Source organism: Diuraphis noxia, unplaced genomic scaffold (genome assembly GCF_037042655.1).
Source record: "Diuraphis noxia isolate RWA-SAM2 unplaced genomic scaffold, SU_Dnox_SAM2 contig0002, whole genome shotgun sequence".
NCBI lineage: Eukaryota > Metazoa > Arthropoda > Insecta > Hemiptera > Aphididae > Diuraphis > Diuraphis noxia.
In genome coordinates this window covers 52,662,788-52,684,714 of record NW_028301712.1, presented here as the reverse complement: position 1 = coordinate 52,684,714, position 21,927 = coordinate 52,662,788, and the positions used below count along the sequence as shown (strand labels likewise).

General features: G+C 28.8%; 5 protein-coding genes across 6 annotated transcripts in view; 2 read left to right on the top strand and 3 right to left on the bottom strand.

Moving 5' to 3' along the window:
* Positions 1–3,418, top strand: part of uif (sushi, von Willebrand factor type A, EGF and pentraxin domain-containing protein uif) — a 54,726-nt gene extending 51,308 nt beyond the window's left edge. Inside the window, exons 34-41 of the mRNA XM_089220170.1 lie at positions 84–140; positions 218–408; positions 499–824; positions 910–1,096; positions 1,189–1,313; positions 1,418–1,967; positions 2,148–2,261; positions 2,899–3,418. Coding sequence (XP_089076296.1) covers positions 84–140; positions 218–408; positions 499–824; positions 910–1,096; positions 1,189–1,313; positions 1,418–1,967; positions 2,148–2,261; positions 2,899–2,930 — 1,582 coding nt within the window. The 3' untranslated portion in view covers positions 2,931–3,418. The remainder of the gene's footprint in view (positions 1–83; positions 141–217; positions 409–498; positions 825–909; positions 1,097–1,188; positions 1,314–1,417; positions 1,968–2,147; positions 2,262–2,898) is intronic.
* Positions 3,419–3,938: 520 nt separating this feature from the next.
* On the bottom strand, positions 3,939–12,602 carry LOC107163791 (uncharacterized). Its single transcript, XM_015511369.2, has 14 exons — positions 12,120–12,602; positions 10,432–10,547; positions 10,075–10,344; positions 9,892–10,010; positions 9,591–9,825; positions 9,408–9,507; positions 9,242–9,334; positions 8,703–9,171; positions 7,855–7,971; positions 6,650–6,753; positions 6,140–6,274; positions 5,947–6,047; positions 5,617–5,852; positions 3,939–5,532 (listed from the first exon to the last, which is right to left on the bottom strand). Exons 1-14 carry the CDS (start codon positions 12,171–12,173, stop codon positions 5,414–5,416), a joined length of 2,268 nt encoding a protein of 755 aa, XP_015366855.2. The 5' UTR covers positions 12,174–12,602; the 3' UTR covers positions 3,939–5,413.
* Positions 12,603–12,689: 87 nt separating this feature from the next.
* On the top strand, positions 12,690–16,146 carry Cchl (Cytochrome c heme lyase). 2 transcript variants are annotated; one of them, XM_015511368.2, is made up of 5 exons: positions 12,690–12,820; positions 13,085–13,327; positions 14,505–14,627; positions 15,285–15,689; positions 15,768–16,146. In XM_015511368.2, the coding sequence occupies exons 2-5, from the start codon at positions 13,106–13,108 to the stop codon at positions 15,852–15,854; spliced, it is 837 nt and encodes a 278-aa protein (XP_015366854.2). In that variant the 5' UTR covers positions 12,690–12,820; positions 13,085–13,105; the 3' UTR covers positions 15,855–16,146. The 2 variants fall into 2 exon arrangements, with proteins under 2 accessions (XP_015366854.2, XP_015366853.2); XM_015511367.2 differs by lacking the exon at positions 12,690–12,820 and adding an exon at positions 12,827–13,019.
* A 766-nt stretch (positions 16,147–16,912) lies between these two features.
* LOC107163778 (trimethylguanosine synthase-like) lies at positions 16,913–17,919 on the bottom strand. The gene is made up of 4 exons (XM_015511356.2): positions 17,730–17,919; positions 17,532–17,663; positions 17,130–17,434; positions 16,913–17,056 (listed from the first exon to the last, which is right to left on the bottom strand). The coding sequence occupies exons 1-4, from the start codon at positions 17,854–17,856 to the stop codon at positions 16,955–16,957; spliced, it is 666 nt and encodes a 221-aa protein (XP_015366842.2). The 5' UTR covers positions 17,857–17,919; the 3' UTR covers positions 16,913–16,954.
* A 661-nt stretch (positions 17,920–18,580) lies between these two features.
* Positions 18,581–21,037, bottom strand: LOC149058657 (uncharacterized). Its single transcript, XM_089218433.1, has 5 exons — positions 20,817–21,037; positions 20,305–20,312; positions 20,128–20,251; positions 18,741–18,915; positions 18,581–18,646 (listed from the first exon to the last, which is right to left on the bottom strand). Exons 1-5 carry the CDS (start codon positions 21,035–21,037, stop codon positions 18,581–18,583), a joined length of 594 nt encoding a protein of 197 aa, XP_089074559.1.
* Between the last annotated feature and the right edge of the window lie 890 nt (positions 21,038–21,927).

The following is a 21,927-nucleotide window of genomic DNA, read 5'->3' as shown; positions in this document are numbered from 1 at the left end:
ATTTTAGTATACATATAATTGTGTGTAAAATTTGTTCGAATAAATTCTCGTTAATTAAAAGATGACTTCGTTAAACATTTTAGAGAGAAGAGGCAAGCCAGCGACACATACTCGGTGCAGATTTCGTTCCCAGCTATCAAGTTAGTAGTATTAGTCAAACCAATGGTGTATATGACGTATATCGTAAGTTTGAGTACTAACACTATGTTGTTTGTAGTGATCCCGTGGTCAACAGTAACTCGAACCAAAGAGCAAACATTCAAAGGCTATTGGAAAAACTCATATTGGAAGAAGATCAATTTGACGTGCACGATATTCTACCGAACACAGTCCCAGACCCAGCTTCTCTGAACTTGGAATCTGATTATGCTTGTCCCATTGGAGAAGTGGTTATGGCACCAGACTGCGGTAAGACACTGCCACGAACATTATACATTTTTGTTGTTATTGATTAAATTATATATTACAACTTCCTTATATATGCGTTTCGTTTTACAGTCCCGTGTTCCGTGGGAAGTTACTACGAAAAAGAAACGAAAAAATGCGTACCGTGCATGGTGGGTTCGTACCAAAGCGAATCCGGTCAATTACAGTGTTCAGTGTGCCCAGCAATCGCGGGAAGGCAAGGTGTGACCGTGTCGACGGGAGCTAGGTCGGCATCGGAGTGCAAAGAAAGGTGTCCAGCAGGCAAGTACTACGACGACGAGGCTGGTCTGTGCAGAAGTTGCGGTTATGGCTTTTACCAGCCATCAGAAGGAAGTTTCAAATGCCTACTGTGTGGCCTTGGCAAGACTACGAGGACCACAGAGGCAGTGTCCCGAGAGGTTAGTCACACGATCATAATATTATAATAATACGCATACACGACACGCGTTTTTGTCACGTTGTCTCATTGCCATCATTTTGCAGGAATGTCGAGACGAATGTGCGGATGGCATGCATTTGGGTATCGAAGGGGAATGTGAACCGTGTCCTAGAGGCACTTACCGAACTCAAGGTGTCGAACCGGCATGTCAACAATGTCCCGCTGGTAGAACCACCAAGCAATCAGGAGCTTCTAGCATTGAGGAATGCTCTTTGCCAGTCTGCGTTCCAGGTAATAAATGTCACCTACTCATATATAATAATCATATAGTATCAACGTAATATGGACCCCATCTGACCGTGAGTGATATAACGTTTTTGCAGGAACGTACTTGAACGCGACCCAGAATAGTTGCATCTCGTGCAAGAAGGGCACTTATCAACCCGCCACGCAGCAGACCAACTGTTTGCCGTGTCCGCCAAACATGAGCACCAAGACCGTGGCTGCCGTAAGTGTATTATACTAAATTCGAAACGAAAACGGCCATCGCCGCGAGTTTGTTTCTGTCAGTCTCCGTTATGGTAAATAATCATCACGATATGTTTTTCACAGACGAGCAAGTCTGAATGCTGGAACCCGTGCGAGGCGAACGTGGCTGGCAAGCACTGCGACGCCAACGCCGACTGTCTGCTGATACCGGAGACGTCAGACTTCAAATGCGAATGCCGTCCCGGATTCAACGGAACCGGTAAGGTGTGCAAAGACGTGTGCGACGGCTACTGTGAGAATAAGGGCACGTGCGTCAAGGACCTGCGCGGTCAACCGTCGTGCCGTTGCGTCGGGTCGTTCATCGGACCCCACTGTGAGGACAAGTCCGACTTCGCGTACATCGCCGGTGGCATCGCGGCCACCGTCGTGTTCCTCATCGTCATCGCACTGTTCGTGTGGATGATCTGCGCTCGATCGGAGCGTGTCAAAGAGCCCAAGAAGCTGATGGCCCAGACCAATGACCAGACGGGGTCCCAGGTAAACTTCTACTATGGCGCGGCCCCGTACGCCGAGTCCATAGCGCCGTCTCATCACTCTACGTACGCACATTACTACGACGACGAGGAGGACGGCTGGGAGATGCCTAACTTCTACAACGAGACGTACATGAAAGGTAAACATTTATAGATGAAACAATTTATAGAATATTCATATTTATGTTTCTATTGCCATTTTACCTAAACTGCGGTAGTGTATACTGTATACAGTACCATAGTGTATTTTTTATGCAAAATATCGACGGCACCGGTTAAATTAATGTAATAAATTATAAACGACGTTTTTGTGTTCGCAGAGGGTCTGCACAACGGTAAGATGAACAGCTTGGCCAGGTCGAACGCCAGCATATACGGTAACAAAGAAGACTTATACGACAGACTCAAGAGGCACGCTTACAACGGCAAGAAAGGTGAATATAATAGTGATATTTTATAACCGTTTATATTATGTTCTTCGTACGATATATTGAATAGTCTATATTTGCGAATGTCTCGTATTACTTTTTTATACCTATATATATTATATATATAAAAATAGGTTTATTTTAGAAATTCGCTATAAAAATCAATTTATAGACATCTTATGTTATGACATTCTATACTTGCACAGAATTCTTTATTGTCGCACTGTGTTTATAATATACAACTTTCATAATAATTATAACAGATTTAAAATTTATTTGGGTTTAGTTACTTTCATTACAGTTGTACCTTCAACAGTTTTTGGTCACGTTTATTTAAAGGTTTATTTTTCGAGACGCAGTTGTCACTGTACTGTCTGTACCTGTAGAGTAGAAAAAATTATAGTAATTGAGATGTGTATTTATCCACGATCCCGCTCAAGACAAGTCATTTTACAAAATTATAAATTATTTAAAAAAAAATTAAATAACTGAAAGTTTTATTAAAAATTATGACTTAGCCTCCAATAAAGTCTCTGGGGGTGTCCCAGAGTACACTCAATCTAAGCTAGATAGTGCATAGGTTAGGATTAAATAACAATAATAGTGAATTTCGTTTGACCTGTGTCTTTTATACGTGTTACAGATAAAAGCGATACCGAAAGCGAATGCCAGTGAATAGACTAAGAATAATAATTAGTTGCTCAAAAGTAAAAAAAAAAAAAAATATTAATATACATATATAATATTATACTACAATAAATCGTACGAGTCGGGAGAACGTGGTCCGCAGTCGAGATATCAAAACATGATGTCTATTCGAATCGGTTAAACTCCAGAAAGGACTATTGGGCTACACCTGACTTTTCCTCAAGACAATACGAACCTAATTATTTATAATTTAATATAGAAATTTAGTGTCATAATATTATGTACGCGATGGTTTTGTATGTATTGTGTAAATAGATATAAATATAATTGTTATTATTTTTAACAAATCCTAATGCATCCAAACATTAGCGTATAGGAATAAGAGACTATTGGCTCATAAACCAAATTTGTACAGTTTAGACGATTTATATTATTTACAATTTTTAAGTGTCATTATTCAATCATTTTTTATCGTATCTTGTAAGGTAAAAAATAAATAATTTATTTGTTTTTGATATATTATATTTTTTTTTACCATTAAATAAACAACAAAATAAAATATAAATACAATTAATACGCATTTTTAAGTATATTATATTATTTTAAAATTTTCATAGTAACATTTAATATTATTTTTATTAATAGGCAATATAAATATTTTCGGACTATTATTATAAAAAATAAACAATCCACAAAAAGGAACTTACAATAATTGAACATTCTTATCAGATAAAATAGGTAAGTAATAATAATATTAAAAATCATTTCACAAAAATAAATAAAAATTGTTCCTACTCAAAAACAATTCAGTACCTTTTAAAAATCTGAGGTATAGTACGTCTTTACAAACTGAAATGTTATAACTATTAAGTACTTTATATCAATTTATGTTAACATTCCTAGTCTCGAGTAAAATCGACTTTACAGTGAACATTTTTAAACACATGATTGTGTCCACGGGAACAGCACACCACATATAATACATTTAAATTACTTTGCTAACACAATAGTTAGAATTAAAATAATAAAATACTATTAAATATATACATCTTTTAATAGGTAGGTACATACTAATAATAAATACACATAAAAAAACATAATATTGAGGTAATTAGAATGTACATTTAGAAATGGTATTAGCAAACGTGAATTTGAATGTATATATATATATATAAACAATATAATGTAATAATCATTTCTCAAAAATACTTTTTTGCATTACCTGCCACCACGGATAGATAATATTCTCACAGACTCATAGCAGACATTGCATAATATTAAATGAAGTATAATATTACTGTTAATATAGTAACAATATACGTTACTACGTTTTTGTACGTTATTTTAAGAGTTGAAAGCCTATAATAAAAACTAAAAATATATATGCTAAATTTAAATTATGCAATATACACTTACATTTACATATTCCTCAAGACATTTTATACGTACATCGATTTGTCAAATGTTTTACAAGTTATACTTTTTTACAAATATACATCATCATTCACAATCTGCTATTCTAATATTAAATAAGGCATTTATTAAGTTATTTCAGAATAAAATTAGAGTGTTAAAATTATTTTACTATGTTTTTTGATTAATCAGAGGATGTAACTAATATAATTGTTTATATAATATTATAATGTAAATGTAGATTATAGAATTATTATTGTTATAATTTTAATTTAATATGCATTATTAATTTCAAATTAACATAATATGTCATAATGATATTTATATAAACTACACAAATTTTGATTATTTTGACATTTTGTGTGAATTAATGATAACTGATAATAAATAATAATAGGTACCTATAGTTAAACATATAATTTTATTCAATTTCACTTTCCTACACTTTTAATTAATTTTAGAGCTGGATAGAAGATAAAAAATAATAACAAAATTAATTATAATATATAATTTTAATAATATTTTTGTACTTTAAATATCTACAATACAAATTATAGAAATTAACTAAAACAAAAAAAAATGAAAGATTTTACAAGTTAATTGTTTATTCTAACTATAATATTCATACCTTGAAAGAAGAATATTTCACAGAAAAATAGAAATAAAGTTAAGTTAGATTCTAATAGACAGAATTATTAAGTTAAAATATATCCAATGTGAACAAATTCAGCGTTTAATATTAAACTCAAAATTTACATTGAACATTATTGTAAGAAATAATAAAATATAATATACTTGTAAAAGACATCAATAGCTTTTCCAAAGAAGATTTGATTATTATTTTTAAGTTGTCGTGAACATTAAAGAGAATAACGAGAAATAAATGAGTTCAAGGGACTAATTCCTTAATACAAATTAAACAGGTAAAGTATAATATCATTATACATTTGATGAGATATAAAACTTACAAATTATATTTATTGCAATAAATAATTGTTGAAAAATAAAATATAGCTATCACACATATCTTTCAATAATATTTTGATGGTCTAATTAAACTTAATATACTTTAAGATAAACTCCTACTGCTCTACCAGTTATATTGGCAGTCTATGACGGAGGAACATCATTAAATTGTTTTCTTCTACCGCATCCATTCTGTTTCTTAGGATAGTTATCATATTATCTTCATCTCTAATTTCAAACAAAGGCGGATCTAAAAAATTATTACAAGTAAAATTGTTAGATTACTTATTTTTACCTGAGATTTCAGGTTATTTAACATTATAAAAATACTTACTCAGATTACCAACTTGCTTGGACCAGACTTCATGTGATAAACACCTCACTTGACGGCCCATAGGGACATTGAAGAAACCCATGGATGCCTTACGCAATATATTGGCTTCAAAACGTGCTGGATTCCAACTCGTTTGACTCGGATCTTCCGTGACTACTTCCAGTTGTAAGTAAGCCTCCAGGTAACAAGTATCAGTCTCAGGGTTCCACAGAATTACACACTTTGTCTCAAAACCCCTAAGTGGACATTTACAATATATTTAAAATTTAAATAAGTTGTACATAAATTTTAGGTACCTAAATGTATCTTAGAAAAACTAACACAAATTACCTGCTATTAACTGGTTGACAAAGGGGTGTGGGTCTTTTCTCTTCTTCTGTATTCAGTCTTATGCACAATAAAATTAAAATATCACCATTTAATGGGCAAATCTGTCATAACATATTTGAATTTTTTAGTTTAACTATTAATATCATTAAATTATTTAAAACTGAACATAATAAATTAATAAACAAATATTTACATCAACAATAGCAGAGTCATAGTCGTTATAGCACCAAAATTTATGACCTTCTAGATTGCAAATAATCTCAGCCACTTTATAACTAACATGTTCAAAATCTAAACTCGCCTGTTTTATAATGCAAACATTTTTCTCCTAAAGAAAAAAAATTATTAGATCAATAAGTAAATAAAACATATTATATATTCTAATGATTTCTTACAAATAGACAAATCGAATGTAGTTTGAATTTTTATAAACATATTGTAATGCACGTGTTTTAATAATACAACTACTCAAAGACATTAAAAATTGACATAAATAATTGTACTTATAGTGTAATGCAAACATTGCAAACACCAAACACCATGATAATTGTGAAAGAAACATTTCAAGATAAGTTATACAAACTATTTCCAACAAATGTAAAATACTAAAATTCTACTACTTACTTAAGATGTTTACTATAATATAATTAATTAGTAATTATTATCTATACTAATGATATTTTTTTTTAATTAGGTAATATACCTGTTTTCCAATTTTGGCAGTATTAATCATTTGCATTTGAGCAGACGCAGATCCATGCACAGACAATGGAAGTGCGCATAAGGACCCTGTTATACCATCTTCTTCTGCAATTTAAAAGAAAAAACAAATAATAATTACAATGCATATGTGTACTGTGAATTCAATTTAGTATTATAAACTATAATTCATTACAATCTAAAGACTAATGTAATAACTTAATACATTTTTATAGCAATAATTAATGACCTTTAACAAATATTGGTTCATGCTTTGGTTAAGAGTGAATTCAAACATACCCATGACCAGGGGAGCCTGCAGAAAATCAGCTCAGTGGGTGCAAAATTAAATGTATTTTATATATTCATAAAGGTAGTTGGATATTCACCTTATTATGTATTTGGCTATACATCTACGTAATAAACATAACTCCAAATGTAATACGAAAAAATGTATAATACAATTTTAAACATTGCATGAAATATGAATCAACAAATAGTATTATAGAAATGATAAACGTCTGACATTTAGACCAAAATGCACTACACAGACACATGGCGCGTCAATGGATAAGTGTATAGTGTATATATGTTCTATATTTTTTTGGGTTTCCCGGTAATCGCTGTACTCACAACATTGTGTTATTTTGATAGAATTGAGATGATCAAAAACATTATTTTTGCTTTATGTAGTAGGTAATTCATTAATGCGAGCTTTTATGAACGCCAAAATTTTATAAAATAAAGTTATGAATCCCGTGTGCACAATGATTTTTTTGTAATATTAAATAAAAATAAATATAATTTATTTTATTATATATAATAAATTATATATATATATATATAATTATTATATAAATAATTATATATATATAATAAAAATAAAAATAAATTTTTATCTAAAAAATGTCAGTGGATGAAATGGCACCCACTGGCCGCTATCTGCGAGCGGCTGACCTAAAAGACAAAAACTTTAATCCACAATCTAAATTATTTCATACAACTCAGGTTATGGAATTCAACTCATTATTTTAAGTGTAATTTATTTTCAATTTAATTTTAATTAGTAAATTCATAGTCGTAAAAATATATTAGTAATTGTTAAAAATAGAAAAATTAAAAGAAAAAAAATATTTATAATTAATTAAAATTGAAAATAAATATTTCTTAATTTTTAGGTTACATAAAAATCAATTTTAATAAAACTACCATCTAAATCTGTGGTGACTGAAACAATTTCTTCATCTACTTCTATGTATTGTCTTTCAAATTTTACTGAACATCCTTGTAATGGTACAGATCGGGATGAAATACTTGTTTGATTTCCTATTTATCAATATTAAGTTATATAAAGTATAGAAAACAATTTTACCTTATACAAGGTGATTCTTTTTTCAAACAACACACATGATTTAAAAAAATATTGACTTTTTCAAAATATTTTTTTACATAGTTTCAAGTTATTAAAAAACCAACGTTTTTATTAAAAAATTATATTTTTAAATATTTTTTATCCTTATCATTTTTAAAGTTTTTTACTTTTTTGAATGACAACATAGAGTTTTAACTTCATATTCCAAAGCAGAATATTTTTCTAAGTATTTTGATTCATAAAAATCGAATTTAGGACGAGTAGTTTATGAGTTATAAGTATTTGAAGTTTAAACAAGCGGAGTAGTGGACAAACATTTTGCGGGGTAACCCCGTTCCACTCCACTCTGCCAATCTAAACTTTAAATACTTATAAGTTTATAACTCATAAACTACTCGTCCTAAATTCAATTTTTATGAATCAAAATACTTAGAAAAATATTCTGCTTTGGAATATGAAACTAAAACTCTAGTTGTCATTCAAAAAAGAAAAAAACTTAAAAAATGATAAGGATACAAAATATTTAAAAATATAATTTTTTAATAAAAACGTTGGTTTTTTATGAAACTATGTAAAAAAATATTTTGAAAAAGTCAATACTTTTTTTAAATAATGAGTGTTGTTTGATAAAAGAATCACCCTGTATAATAAAACGCTTATATATGGTATTTATAAATATTTTTACCTTGAATATTATCAGGAACAATCATAACACTGATTTTCTTATCACAGGGACTTTTGGAATTTTTAAACAATGGAGTTTTATTTCTTGGCTTGAGCACATTGGTAATTTTTTTGTTGGTACTATCAGGGCTTTTAACTTCTCTATCTTCAGAGGTAACTGAACGTGGTGATGATAAACAATCCCAGTCGGCAATGATTGCATTTAATTCTTGAGCAAATAACATTTTTCTATCACAGTCATTTAATATATCATCTTCATAGTCTGTTTGTATATATAATGGTGTTTGATCAACGGCTGAAGGTCCAGGTGATTCACGGCATTGAAAAAGATTTTTTTTGGATGATGGATGTACATTTTCCATATCTTCTTCTTCCGAACAAAATTCATACATTTTATCTGCTATTCTTCTTCGCCTGAACCATTTAAACTTTAGCAAACAACTATCATCATTTTCATCAAAATCATAAACCTATTAGGTAAATGATAAAAACATCAGATTAAAAATTAAAAATAAAGTTTGTAGTTGCAATTTTGTTTACCTTTTCAGCGTCTTTCATTCTTAAAAGACGATGGTTGTTATAATTAGGCATGGCATTTAGAGCAGCCATAGTCATATCTTGTTCTTTATCAAACTGAAATTAATAAGAAAAAAAAAATTACAATTATATTTAAAATATATTATATGAATTATCTAAGTCAACATACAAAACATCTTGTATCGATATGTCTTCTTTTGACACCTCTTTCTTGATTATCACTTTTAGTTGCCATTTTATAACCAAATTCAGTCAAATCATTACTAAGCCTGTTAAAAAAAAAAAAAAAAAAAAAAAAAAAAAATGTATCACTTTATATAAGTTTATTAATTATTTGATATTGTAAATATACTTGTGAGCTAATGGAACATTAATATTTTCTGATTTATCAGGTTTAGAAATTGGATTCTTATCTAAATCAATATTTAAAACGTGAATAAAATTACACGTATTGAGCACAATATGATTATCATATTTCAATGACACAGATGGCTCCAGTCGAGGATAAGGATGTGACACTGTGAATGATGTATGTACAGTAAGGCCATGAACTAGACACGTGTTTCCCAAATAATACTTGGAAAGATCTACACATAAATAATAATTGAAGTATAATAATAAAAATAAAACAATAATGTAAAATGTTTACATACCTTCATCTTTATGTTCATAGGCTACTGATTGACAATCTTTACAGTTATTTAAAGATGGTAATGTAGTGACTGTAATGTAAATTTTGTGCATGTCACAATCATCATCTTCAGATGTTACACTGTGTAAAGAAATAAAAAAGAATATTTAATAACAATATTATTTATTTCAATAAAATTATTTACCTTTCACCGAAAACTACGATTCTGTCAGACCGGTTAGGCCATTGAACAATGTAAATATTTAAAAAATCACTAAACTCAGTATTTTCAAATAATAAAATTTCTGAAACTCTAAAAGCTGATTGGCCTGGCCGAAAAGCCCAAAAATGCAGTTTATATTTCATGTTCAATGAAGACATAAGAGGACCATCAACAACAACTATAGTCTCTGAGTCTGTTATAGTATAAGTCAGTAAAAATCGGCCGCATCGAGTCAAACCCATAAACACATGACTAAATTAACAAAATAAACATAAAAATATATTAAATGAAATATAAAATAATTTAGAGTAATAAATAAAATTGTATTGATTTACTAACTCAGAAATGTCTTCTATAATATCTGGCAAGAAAAATTTACCATAATCTGGATTGTCTTTAAATAAATATCTTGTATTGTTTTGAGGATTATGTTTGTATTTAAAAGTACCATGAACCTAGAAACAAGGAAGAATAATATAAATTATTAATTACATCTTTTTTATAGACTTTTAATCAACACATCTTAGTCTATTTAACCTAAAAGAGTCACTTATATACTATTTTGGAAAATACGAATAAATATTAATATTTTTTAGAATTTAAGGGATCGGTCCAATGTGTGATCTACCGATAAACGGCTATCTACAAAAAAGCGTTGTAGGTACAAAGTGTGATCTATCAATAACAGCTGATACCTATATTTTAACGAAAATATAATCGCGGTCGCTTAAACCGTGGTGATTACGACCCACGACCATATGAAAATAGTGACAAAACTTTAAATGATAAAATTGAAAATCCGGTAGAAAATAACCAATAAAATTATGGAAATAGAATACAGGGATCGTGGGTATTTGGTTTGTGTTGTAATAAAGACAACAAAACTGAACGTCGATTTTTCATTGTAGAAAAAAGGGATCAACAAACATTTATACCAATAATAGAAAGAGAGATAGAAATTGGTAAAACGATTAACAGCGATCAGTGGCTACCATATAGTTCTCTAAAGGACCATCAAACATCAATTCATCATGGATTCATCAAAGAGTATAGGTATCATACTGAACATTTTGTGAATCCAAATACTAGAGCTCATACTCAAACAATAAAGTCGTTGTGGAAGTTAGTCAAATCCAAGTATAATATTAAAGTAAATGGTGCATCTCCATTATGATTAGACCGCCAACTTAAAGAAGAATGGTGGCAGTCATGCCACACAATATAAACTAAAATATTTGATGATTTTTTTTATCAGATTTACAAAATACTTTTGCAGTATGAATATAACAAGCAAAATATTATAGCAAGTTAACACATTGGACCAGCCTTTTATTGGTAGATCACACATTGGACCAGCCATTTATAGGAAGATTACACATTGGACAGGTCCCAAATTTAGGAGTTCCTAATGATAAAATAAACTTATTTTATACAAATTATGGAAAAAATATTCTAATAAACAACGTTTATGCAATAAACATATAGGTTATTGAGTAGTTGTGATTAATTATATTTTTTTAATGAAAGTGTAAGCTATTTTAATATACTTTATTATAGTTAATCATCATGTAGAATAAGAGATGAATGCAATTCAAATGATAGGTACTTGTAATGAAATAGTTAGAAATTAACAATAATTTGATGTAATTACACATCTACTGATAAAAATCAAATTAATTTTATATATTTCAAAGTTAAAACAATGACATAGTAATAGGTAGGTAATAAATTAAAAAAAAAAAATACAGTAAAATAAATGATCAATTGGTTTAACCACAATACCAGTGATGATTTAAAAAGAACTTATGGGTACCACTTTAAGTTTCACATGAATGCTTAGGTTAGGTATATGTATATGCTGTACACAAACATGAAATACCTCAAATAAATTGTATAATATATAATAACACCGACAAGATGTTGAAGTCGATTATCACTTGAACCAGTTTTAAACACCACACATGAACACAGTTTTATATTGTTTATTAGAATAACAATAATAATAATAATAAAAAAAATTGAATTACCTGACGGTTATACAGTTTATGAATTATCGAGTTTGACGATATGGACATTTTCATATATTTTTATGAGTTATATATAAAACGCTATAATCGGTATTGATATTCGGTTAGAAGACTGATTAAATGTCTCAGAATTCCGATTGCTAAGCGGTTTTTTATTCTATACACCGACGCTTAACACGATTTACGAGTTAATAACAATTGACAAACGTCAATAATAATAATAATAATTGCAATAGTCTTATTCTCATCTCCCCGAAAGCGAGAATGTCCAACTACAATGGACCGGCGGATGGATCGGAGTGTCGGACTAGACTGCGCAAACGACGAGACATGTTATTTTTATAATTTTATCGACAACATTTTAAATAGAAATAAAGAGAAAAAATAAGGACCATAAAGATGGACGGTAAAATTTAATAATAACTAATAAGTATTGAGTAGTTGTAGTTGTATTGTTGTTGTAGTAGTAGTAACTATATAGTAAGTATTATATTGGTAGTGCATAATAATATGATGTGCGATAATAAACAAAACATTAGTGATTATTGTTATGAGATAACATATCAATCACTTTTCCATGATGATTATCAATCAAACGCATGGACACGAGCTGATATCTTCGACGGACTAATAACTAATAAGTGTTAAGTGATAGTGATATATAGGTTAGAAATTTTATTCTAAGTTCGACATAAAAATAAGTAAGTACACTTTGGAATTTGGATTTCAAAATTTGAATTGGTAATATTTTGGCCCGCGAATGCACAACGCCGTGTGCAACTTACGGTTTTAGATGCTAAAAATGTAAATTATCACTTCAAATTTCCAACTACCAAAAACCGTTGTCCTATTTAACTTAACCAATATAAAACTGTTTTACCGATCATCGAATACGATTGAGTAAACATTTTAATAAAATATATTAATCTTATTGTTATTTTTTACTTTGACGTAACGTTTTTTAGATTTTTTTTTGAGAAGTAGCCATGGGAAATACGGTTTCCGGAGCTCAAAAACTAGTGGTACAAGCGTTCATTCCACAGGACGAAACAAACAACAATGATGTACCTAAAAATCCACACGGCCTTACCAACATGGCTGGTATAAACCCACCGCCGGAATGCCCAATGCACGTCAAAATAGACGACAAGAAAGCCGCTGGATGTGCTGTGGCGGGAAACCCAGATGACATTAATCCATTGAATATGGTAAACATATTATTATGACAAGCTGTAGTGCGCCGAATTTGAATACGTTTAATTAGGCTTGCCATTCGTCCCAGTTTTAACAGCATGCCCCGGTGTCCCGGCCGGTCATTCATTTTGTCCCCGTTAATAGAAGCCGAGAGAAAATATATTGAATATTGCATTATTTAATAATAAATGATTGATCCGCGAGAATAATGTGTTATGTAGAATAAGAAAATTCCCAGAATATTTTTATTGTACACAATCATTAGAAACTGGAGATTTATAGATAACTATTTTAGTTAGTTGTATTGTAATTGTACATTTATAATTTATAATTTATGATCGTATTATATTATCTAAATTTTACCTACATGGTTACAGGTTTATTTTTCATTCTATACGATTAGCCTTTACTAATTGAGACATTAGGTAGTTATATAAAATTATAAATTCAATTTCAGTGTCTGTGCGGTTATATTTTTTCTTTGAAATTTATTTACAAAGATACCTAAAAGATCGTGTATCTTTAGTGATATAAAAGTGTCAGAGCATTTAGTATGTATTTTAATTATTATTATTTAGTGTAAGAGTAGAATGTAAATACATGATAGAAAGCCAACTAATATTTATTTTATGTGCAATGTGATGTATAACCTGGTCTAACTCTAAATTGTCAAAAAAGATTATTCAGTCTGCCAACTGATTATTGTTAGTGCTGCACTTTTCTTACCTACAATAACCCAGATTAAGCATGTTTACTTGGTTTTTATTGTGCTAATCACATTCAAGATGCACATAATTTGATTGCTAACCTAACCTTTAAGGCAGGGTATAAGAATACTTCACCTGGTATTTTGGGGCCATAGATTATAATACTGTTTTTTCCACAAGACTATAGGTACTTTGTCTGTAATAATTTGACTGTTATAACCAAAACTATAAAAAAGGAAATCATTTTTAATCACTATAGGCTCTTTTTATCAACTTTTTTAAACTATTATGTCACATTGTTCTCTCAATAATTTAATTATCCAGAATTATTCTAAAATCTTTTCAGTTTTATATACTTAAAGTAACCTAAAATATTGGCTGTGATAAAATTAATATTCTGATAAATTCATAAACCATTATCATTCCTAAAATAACTCAAAACGAATTATTGAATCTTTATGTATGTTATATATTATATTCATAGATGCCACCTCCAAATCAAAAACCAGCACCAGATCAACCATTTCCATTACCAACAGAACGAGAAGTATCTACTATACCAAAAGCAGAAGGAGAAGGTGACTTTTGGGTTTATCCTTCAGCTCAAGTAAAACAAATAATACTAATATATAATATAATATATATGCCTATTTTCTATGTTAACTTTGCCCGGTGTTTTTAAGCAATACATTTTAATACTATTTTGACTGGGCAGGGTTATACTTTGACCAGTCTAAGTACACTTTAGCCATAGTAAATTGGACTTTGTAGCTTGAGCTATTAACTTACTATTTGAGTATTGTGGTGTGGTACTGGGCTGTGTACGCTGGTCAAGTAACTGTCCCAAGGGACTGAAAATTTTAATTGGATTCAACATAGAGATTTTTATACGTGTCTATATTTTTAATATTTATCATATTATTTGTGTGTGTTTACATTTCATACCTATACGTTATAGGAAAGTGGGCCTCAATGTTTATTTTTTACATTATTAGTAGTCCGCATAACTTAAATGGTTTTGGAACCACTGGTTTAATGTAATTATGATCAAAAATATAATGTGCTAATCATAAAATTTAATAGTTTAGTTGATTATATTCAACTAAAAAATTAATTAATAAGATTGATAAGATAAGAAAGTTCATAATCGGGCAGTATCATATAATGATTGGGCAAAGTAAACATTGCCCATAAAATATATAATACAACATTTTTTAAACTTAATTATTTGTATTTTAATTTATTTAATTTAAACATTTTTTAGATGTTTTGGAATGCAATGCTACGAAAAGGGTGGCGTTGGAAAGACGATGATTTATCACCAAAAGATATGGATGTTATAATTAAAATACATAACATCAACAATGAGCTTGCTTGGCAAGAGGTGCTAAAGTGGGAAGCATTCCATGCAAGTGAATGTATGAATCCAAAGTTAAAAAGCTTTGGAGGTAAAGCCAAACATTTTTCACCAAGAGCAAGAATACGAAATTGGATGGGATATGAACTACCATTTGATAGACATGATTGGATAGTAGATCGTTGTGGTAAAGAAGTACGATATGTTATTGATTATTACAGTACAGATAACTCACCAAATAAATATCAAGTTGCTCTTTTGGATGTAAGGCCAGCCTTAGATTCATTTGGTGCATTATGGGATCGTTCAAAAGTAAATATTTTTTTAAAATTAAATTTAAAAAAAACAAATTTAAACCTTGATATCATAATTTAAACATTCCAATTTTAGGCAGCTTATTGGAGATGGCGATATGAAGCTGAAATGGAAAGAAATATTGCCAATAAAATGGAAGAATTAAGAAACGATAAAGTGTGAATATATTAATTTTTTTTTTTTTTAATTGTATAGTGTATAGTAGGTTCCTGAAAAGTACTGTTGTAACCTTAAAGATTTCAAAGTAAAAAAACCAAGCTGTAAGTGTAATATTTTTGTAGCTCTGCAAATTCATTATGTTTAGACATTATATTATTTTGATTTTGTTATTATATTATTTTTACAGTTCAATGAATTTAGTGATTAATTATTTTTATTGAAATGTATACTTATGCCTTACAGAGTTAACTTTGTTTTACATAATAGTCAATAAACTATAATACTTAGTTTTAAATTGCAGTAATTGTATTGTTTCTCATACATAAGTCTGATTTATATCAAGAGTTTATTGAAGTAAATTTAAATAATTTGAATATAATTTTAAACTTTACATATGGGCAGTGGTGCCAAAATATGTATTTACATATGACAATTGTCATTGTAGATTTTATTAGGTAGGAGGTTACCTTTGTCATTCTAAATGTATTATGATAATTAATTGTATTAGATTATTACAGTTAATTGTAAACTAAAAGTCGATATTGTTCCATAAAAACTATACTTGGTGTATTTATAGTAAGGTAATTATTAGCAATAGGCGGGTGTCAAAATTGTATGTGGAGGTGACTAATGTCATAGGTAAAATTTTAGACTAGGGTGCCACTGCATATGTGCTAACAAAAAAATTATATAAATTATGTTTATCTCTCGAGTAAAATTTTTAATTTTCCATATTCTAACATTTTCACTGCTGTACTATTTAGGATCATTGATCAGCAACCTGTGTACGCTACATACAATTAAATTTTAAGATCTATATTATTTAATTATTTAAGTTAAAAGTAATGTAAGTCAAGGTTTCTTAAAACTGAACAGTTACCAACAAGTTGTAATATTGTAAAATATAGGAACATATACATAATAATAATTCTAGAACAGTGAAAGAGTTAGCATATAACTTTGATTTATTATTTACACTTATTTTAATTGATAATAAAAACTAATTAAAGTAATGAAACAAATTGGAAATAACTTTATTCAAATAATCAAAAACTGCAAAGAATGTTTTCAAGTAGCTGAAAACTGTAAGTTTGTCAGTTACTTCAGTGGAAGTCTCCATAGAATGCTGTGATTGAATTCAGCCTTCCATTAATAATATTCTGCTGAATTTCCACTTTACCAAAATCTTTTGCCAACCACATACACTGAAAAATAATATATAAAGATTAGATCATGTTGATCACCATATATGTGTTTTATTATTATTATCTGTCTTACTTCTAATATATTTGTGGTTTTCGGCATATGAAATGCAATATTAGGCGCAATAGTTTTAACAATATCAAAAATGCCAAAACCTCCCCCAAAATGATCACTACACATAGATGTTAAACTATAGCTTTTATCAATTGAATATCCTGGTCCTCCCCATGGTGGTGACATGAATACTACATCCGCTTTTAACTTTGGGTAAATTAAGAAAAAATCACCAACTACAAAATCAATTTTATGAGCAACACCATATATTTCAGCATTATGCTTTGCTAATTTTATCTTGTCTGGATCAATATCAATCCCTATAACTAAATACAAACATAATTAATTAAGTTTTATTAAAATTATATTTTAATATATATATATTTTTTTTATGTATATTTTGTAACATTGTTATAATAATACCTCGTTTGCAAGTTTTTGCTAACTGTATAATATTACCACCAGCTCCACAAAACGGATCCAACACTATGTTATTTTTACAGCGTTTTGCTATATGATAACTTAATACCTCTGGACAGACTGAATAGAAGCTCTCTATATATTATATATATAAACATTATTTCAAAATATAAGATTTAAACAAAAAAATTGTTATATTACCTGTGTCCAGTAGAATACCACAATCAAAATTTGCAAATAACAAGTGTCTCATTGACCAGTATTTAATAGAAAACTGTTGATGGAAATTATTGGTGTTTTTTTGGGAATTCAATTGATTTGAGCACATGTTCTTTTGAATTAGTGAATTTTGATGATAGTTCTAATATATACATGTAAATAACTAAATTTATTTAACACTATACTAGTACTCAATTATTTTTTCTATAGTTAATTTTAATAGTATAATATGATATAAGTTTTCAAGTAGATATAGAATTTCATTCAATGCATAGACAAAGCATAATTCACAAGACAACAATTATTTGAAAATATAAAATAAAATTCCTTAAATGCATTAAATATTATGAATTTTACATAAAAATAAATACCTACAGTACAACATAATGTACATTAAATCTCAGCTATAGTGTGTAAAAAGAAAATATTTTCTTATTTGTTCATAAAATGATTGACGATTAATTATTTGCACAATATATGGATTTGAAATTATACATATTACCTAGAAAGAACAATTTTAAAATAATATGTTTCATACTTCAATTTTATCATTTTTGTTGTAATGATTTTTTTTCGGGTATTTTTTAGAAGGAATTGGCTTTTGATATATTCCATTTTGATTAAATCCTTCAGAACTACCTATTGAATTCTAAAATACAATAATTAATTTTCATAAAAGAATTTTAAAAATAAAATTTACAGAGATCATGTTAGTAAGATAGGAAATATTATGTTGTAATTAAATTACGGGTTTTTTTTAACATTAATTCAGATACATTATACATTTAAAAAAAAAAATAAAAAATACAAATAACTAAATAACTAATAACTTATTAGTAATAAGAATAACTTAGAAACCTAACAAAGTACACCCATTGGCCAATACTTCTATCACTTATCTAAATATTTCATTGAGAAATGTGATATAATTTGAAAAGATGTTCTTTCCAGTCGCCATTATGTTTTAGCAATTTATAACAAAAATATATTTACTTTTGGTTTTGGTGCAACAAAACTTTTCTGACCATATCTGTTAATATGTTGTTGAGAATCTTTATAATGGTATATCTCTGATGGATAAAATGTATACATTTTATCAGTATTACACACAAACCCTAGATCCTTAAGAACCGCATTAATTTTTGCTGATGGTTTATCGTATTGTTGTCTGTAATAAAAATAAATAAAATATCCATTAATAATACTTAATAAAAATATATTTGATTGATGTATGCATTAATATAACTTTTACCTACCTACTAATCATTTGTTCAACTTATTATTATACCTACATGGCTACATAATAAACTAGTTAGTACCTATTTAGTTAAAAAATAACGGTAAGAACATAATATACAAATATTATAATTTAATAATTATATCATAACACAGAAAAAAACTTTTTAAGGTGAACCCTAAATAAAACAGATTACCTACTATCCAATATCTCGAATCAGGAATTCTTCTTTGGTCTTTGCGTGTTCCTACAGTTTCATATGAACGTAAAAATGAAACGATTTTGTAGGTTTAGTCGTGCATGTAAAAAACTAAAAACCTTGCATTAATAACTGGAAACAGGGCATGCGTGTGTGTAACAAAATCCAAAAATGACGTAGGTACATAATATACCTCTAGGTACAAAGATGAAGGAATAATGTATAAATAATATGATTAATATTATGGACACGAAGTTTTATCGAAGCTGTGAAAAAACAATTATATACACTAGGTACCTAACGACCGATAATCATCGTAGGTATACTGAATAATTTATTTGTATGCAGTGTAACGGTGAAGTTTATTTAAATATCGATATGAGCGTACATGGAAGAGAATTCTATAATAATTAGGTAAATAATTAATAGTTACTTACCTACCTACACATAAAATAAAGATTATAAATGTCATAAAAAACTATAATTATTATGTAATGAATAATAGTACATTATCTACAATTTAAAATCGAATTGAATAATCCGAAATTTTTCCGTTTTTTATTCAACAAAGCGGAATTTTTAGTTCGTCCCAAGCGATTCCGTCTTTGAGTCTTTGACAGTTCACTATTTATACGATTATTATGCGTAGATATTCAATTTTGATTTCTAGTATAAACTAGTATTATGTAATATAATAGTAAACAATAATCATAGTCCATATAGTCGTTAATACCTATATCAATAATCAACATACTTATATTATATAGATTATGATAATAAGTAAAAAATTATTATATTTTTTTTCAAATTAAAAAGTAGTCATTTTGGCATGGTTTGAAAGTTAATATTACTGGATTTAAAAAGCTTGTACCTACATTATATTTTTAACACCATTTAATCATTAAATTAGTTCAGTAAAAATTATTTAAATCTATTTAGGTAACTTACAATTTGTTGCTTGGTTCGTTTTCAATAGTAGCACACAATTTGCATTTATCTGAATAGAAGTCATCACTAGAGGTTTCATTTTCAACAAATGATTTCGACCCCTTTGGAAATCTTTTGTGCCTATAATAATGTAGGACAAAATATTTTTTTAATATTTTAAAAGCCACTAGTACCAATACAACTAAAATAACCCAGAAATAATATATTTAAAACTGCAAAATATATGTAAATCAGAAGTGTAGTTTAGTGGGAGATATATTTAAGGAGGAACTCTTCTCCAAATTCTAAATCTTTCCAAAAAAAAAACATTTTTTAAAATAAAACTTAATTAAAATAATTTTTATCCAACTATTTTTAATTTTAAGAACTGTTGTTGAAAAATTCCATTCTTCTCAATACAAAATTTGTTTACGCGATTAATCTAATCACACATACCAGGGGCGACTCCGAGTGGGAGACCCAGAGGTCTTAATATCCTTCCAAGACCGTATTTCTAAAAAGCTGTACATTGTTAAAATCGAAATTATAAAAATAAACATATATTATTATTGAAAGTCTTTTGAAAAATGATGACTTAGTCCTCCCTTCCAACCAAGTGCCTGGAGCCACTTCTTACACACAAGGTGTTGACTGTTGAATATAACGAAAGTTGTTTCCTATGGGCTATAATTCCTGTTACGAATACCTTTTATTAGCTACGAAGTAAGTGCACAGCAGAGTTAAATTGTCTCTGGAGTTGCAGTGACGGCGCCTAAACAACACATCGACTAGTTTTCCGGTCCGCGTAGTAAAATTCGGCTTTTCCATAAAATTAGTCTTGTTGACGGACGGCTTGGGTCTCCATTTCGGAGAGTTTTTTGCTTTCGGAGTATTCCGATTCATTGATACGGATCCACTAAACGGCATAGCTGCGTTTATCGAAGACAATTAAATGTTCGTTTTTGCACAGTCTCGTTCGCGATCTCAATATCTGCAGCGGGTTGATGTCCGGCGTAAAAATAATAACAATAATATCATAAAGTACGCAAATAAATAATGATGTAGGTGGTGGTCGTCATGTACGCACGATATTATTATAATAATGACGACTCGACAACCGCGGTTCTTTAAGCCAATAATAATAATAAATATTTTAACCGTTAGATCGGAATATAATATAATGTTATTGACGCGACTGCGTGATAGACACTATATAATAATTCATAGATTTATGAACAAATTTACACTTAGCTAAGTCTTTTAAAAAATTTAAATTTAATATTATTCAGCGTACACCTATAATACATACTCCAATATTAAGTTACAATTGTATATTTAATACTTCAATACTCGAGCTTTTTAATCACAAATAATAAAACAAATAAGAAGTAAAGGTTGCGTAATTCAAATGACTATAAAAAAAAACCAAAATAGATATTTCGAAAAAAATATCATCTATTGATATTTAAACTATTATTTTAGCGGTGTCCTGCTACAGTAGAGTACATATGCTGAAAGTATTAAGTAGATATGACTTTTATGAATATATTTATTTAGTAAATAATAATGTATAAATAAATATATATATATATTAATATATTATATATTTCGTACCTAAAGTAAATACTATAAAAAAATATAGTTTTTAATACCGGAACCTACAAAAACCGGTTTTAAAATAAAATTAAACCCGGGAAATCTGAAAATCAGTAGGTATTTTAAAGTGAAATGGAAACCAATAGTTAAATTCAAAAACCAGAAATCAATATCGAAACCAAAATTTATCATTGTTTTCAAACTCTGTTTTTTTCAATCTA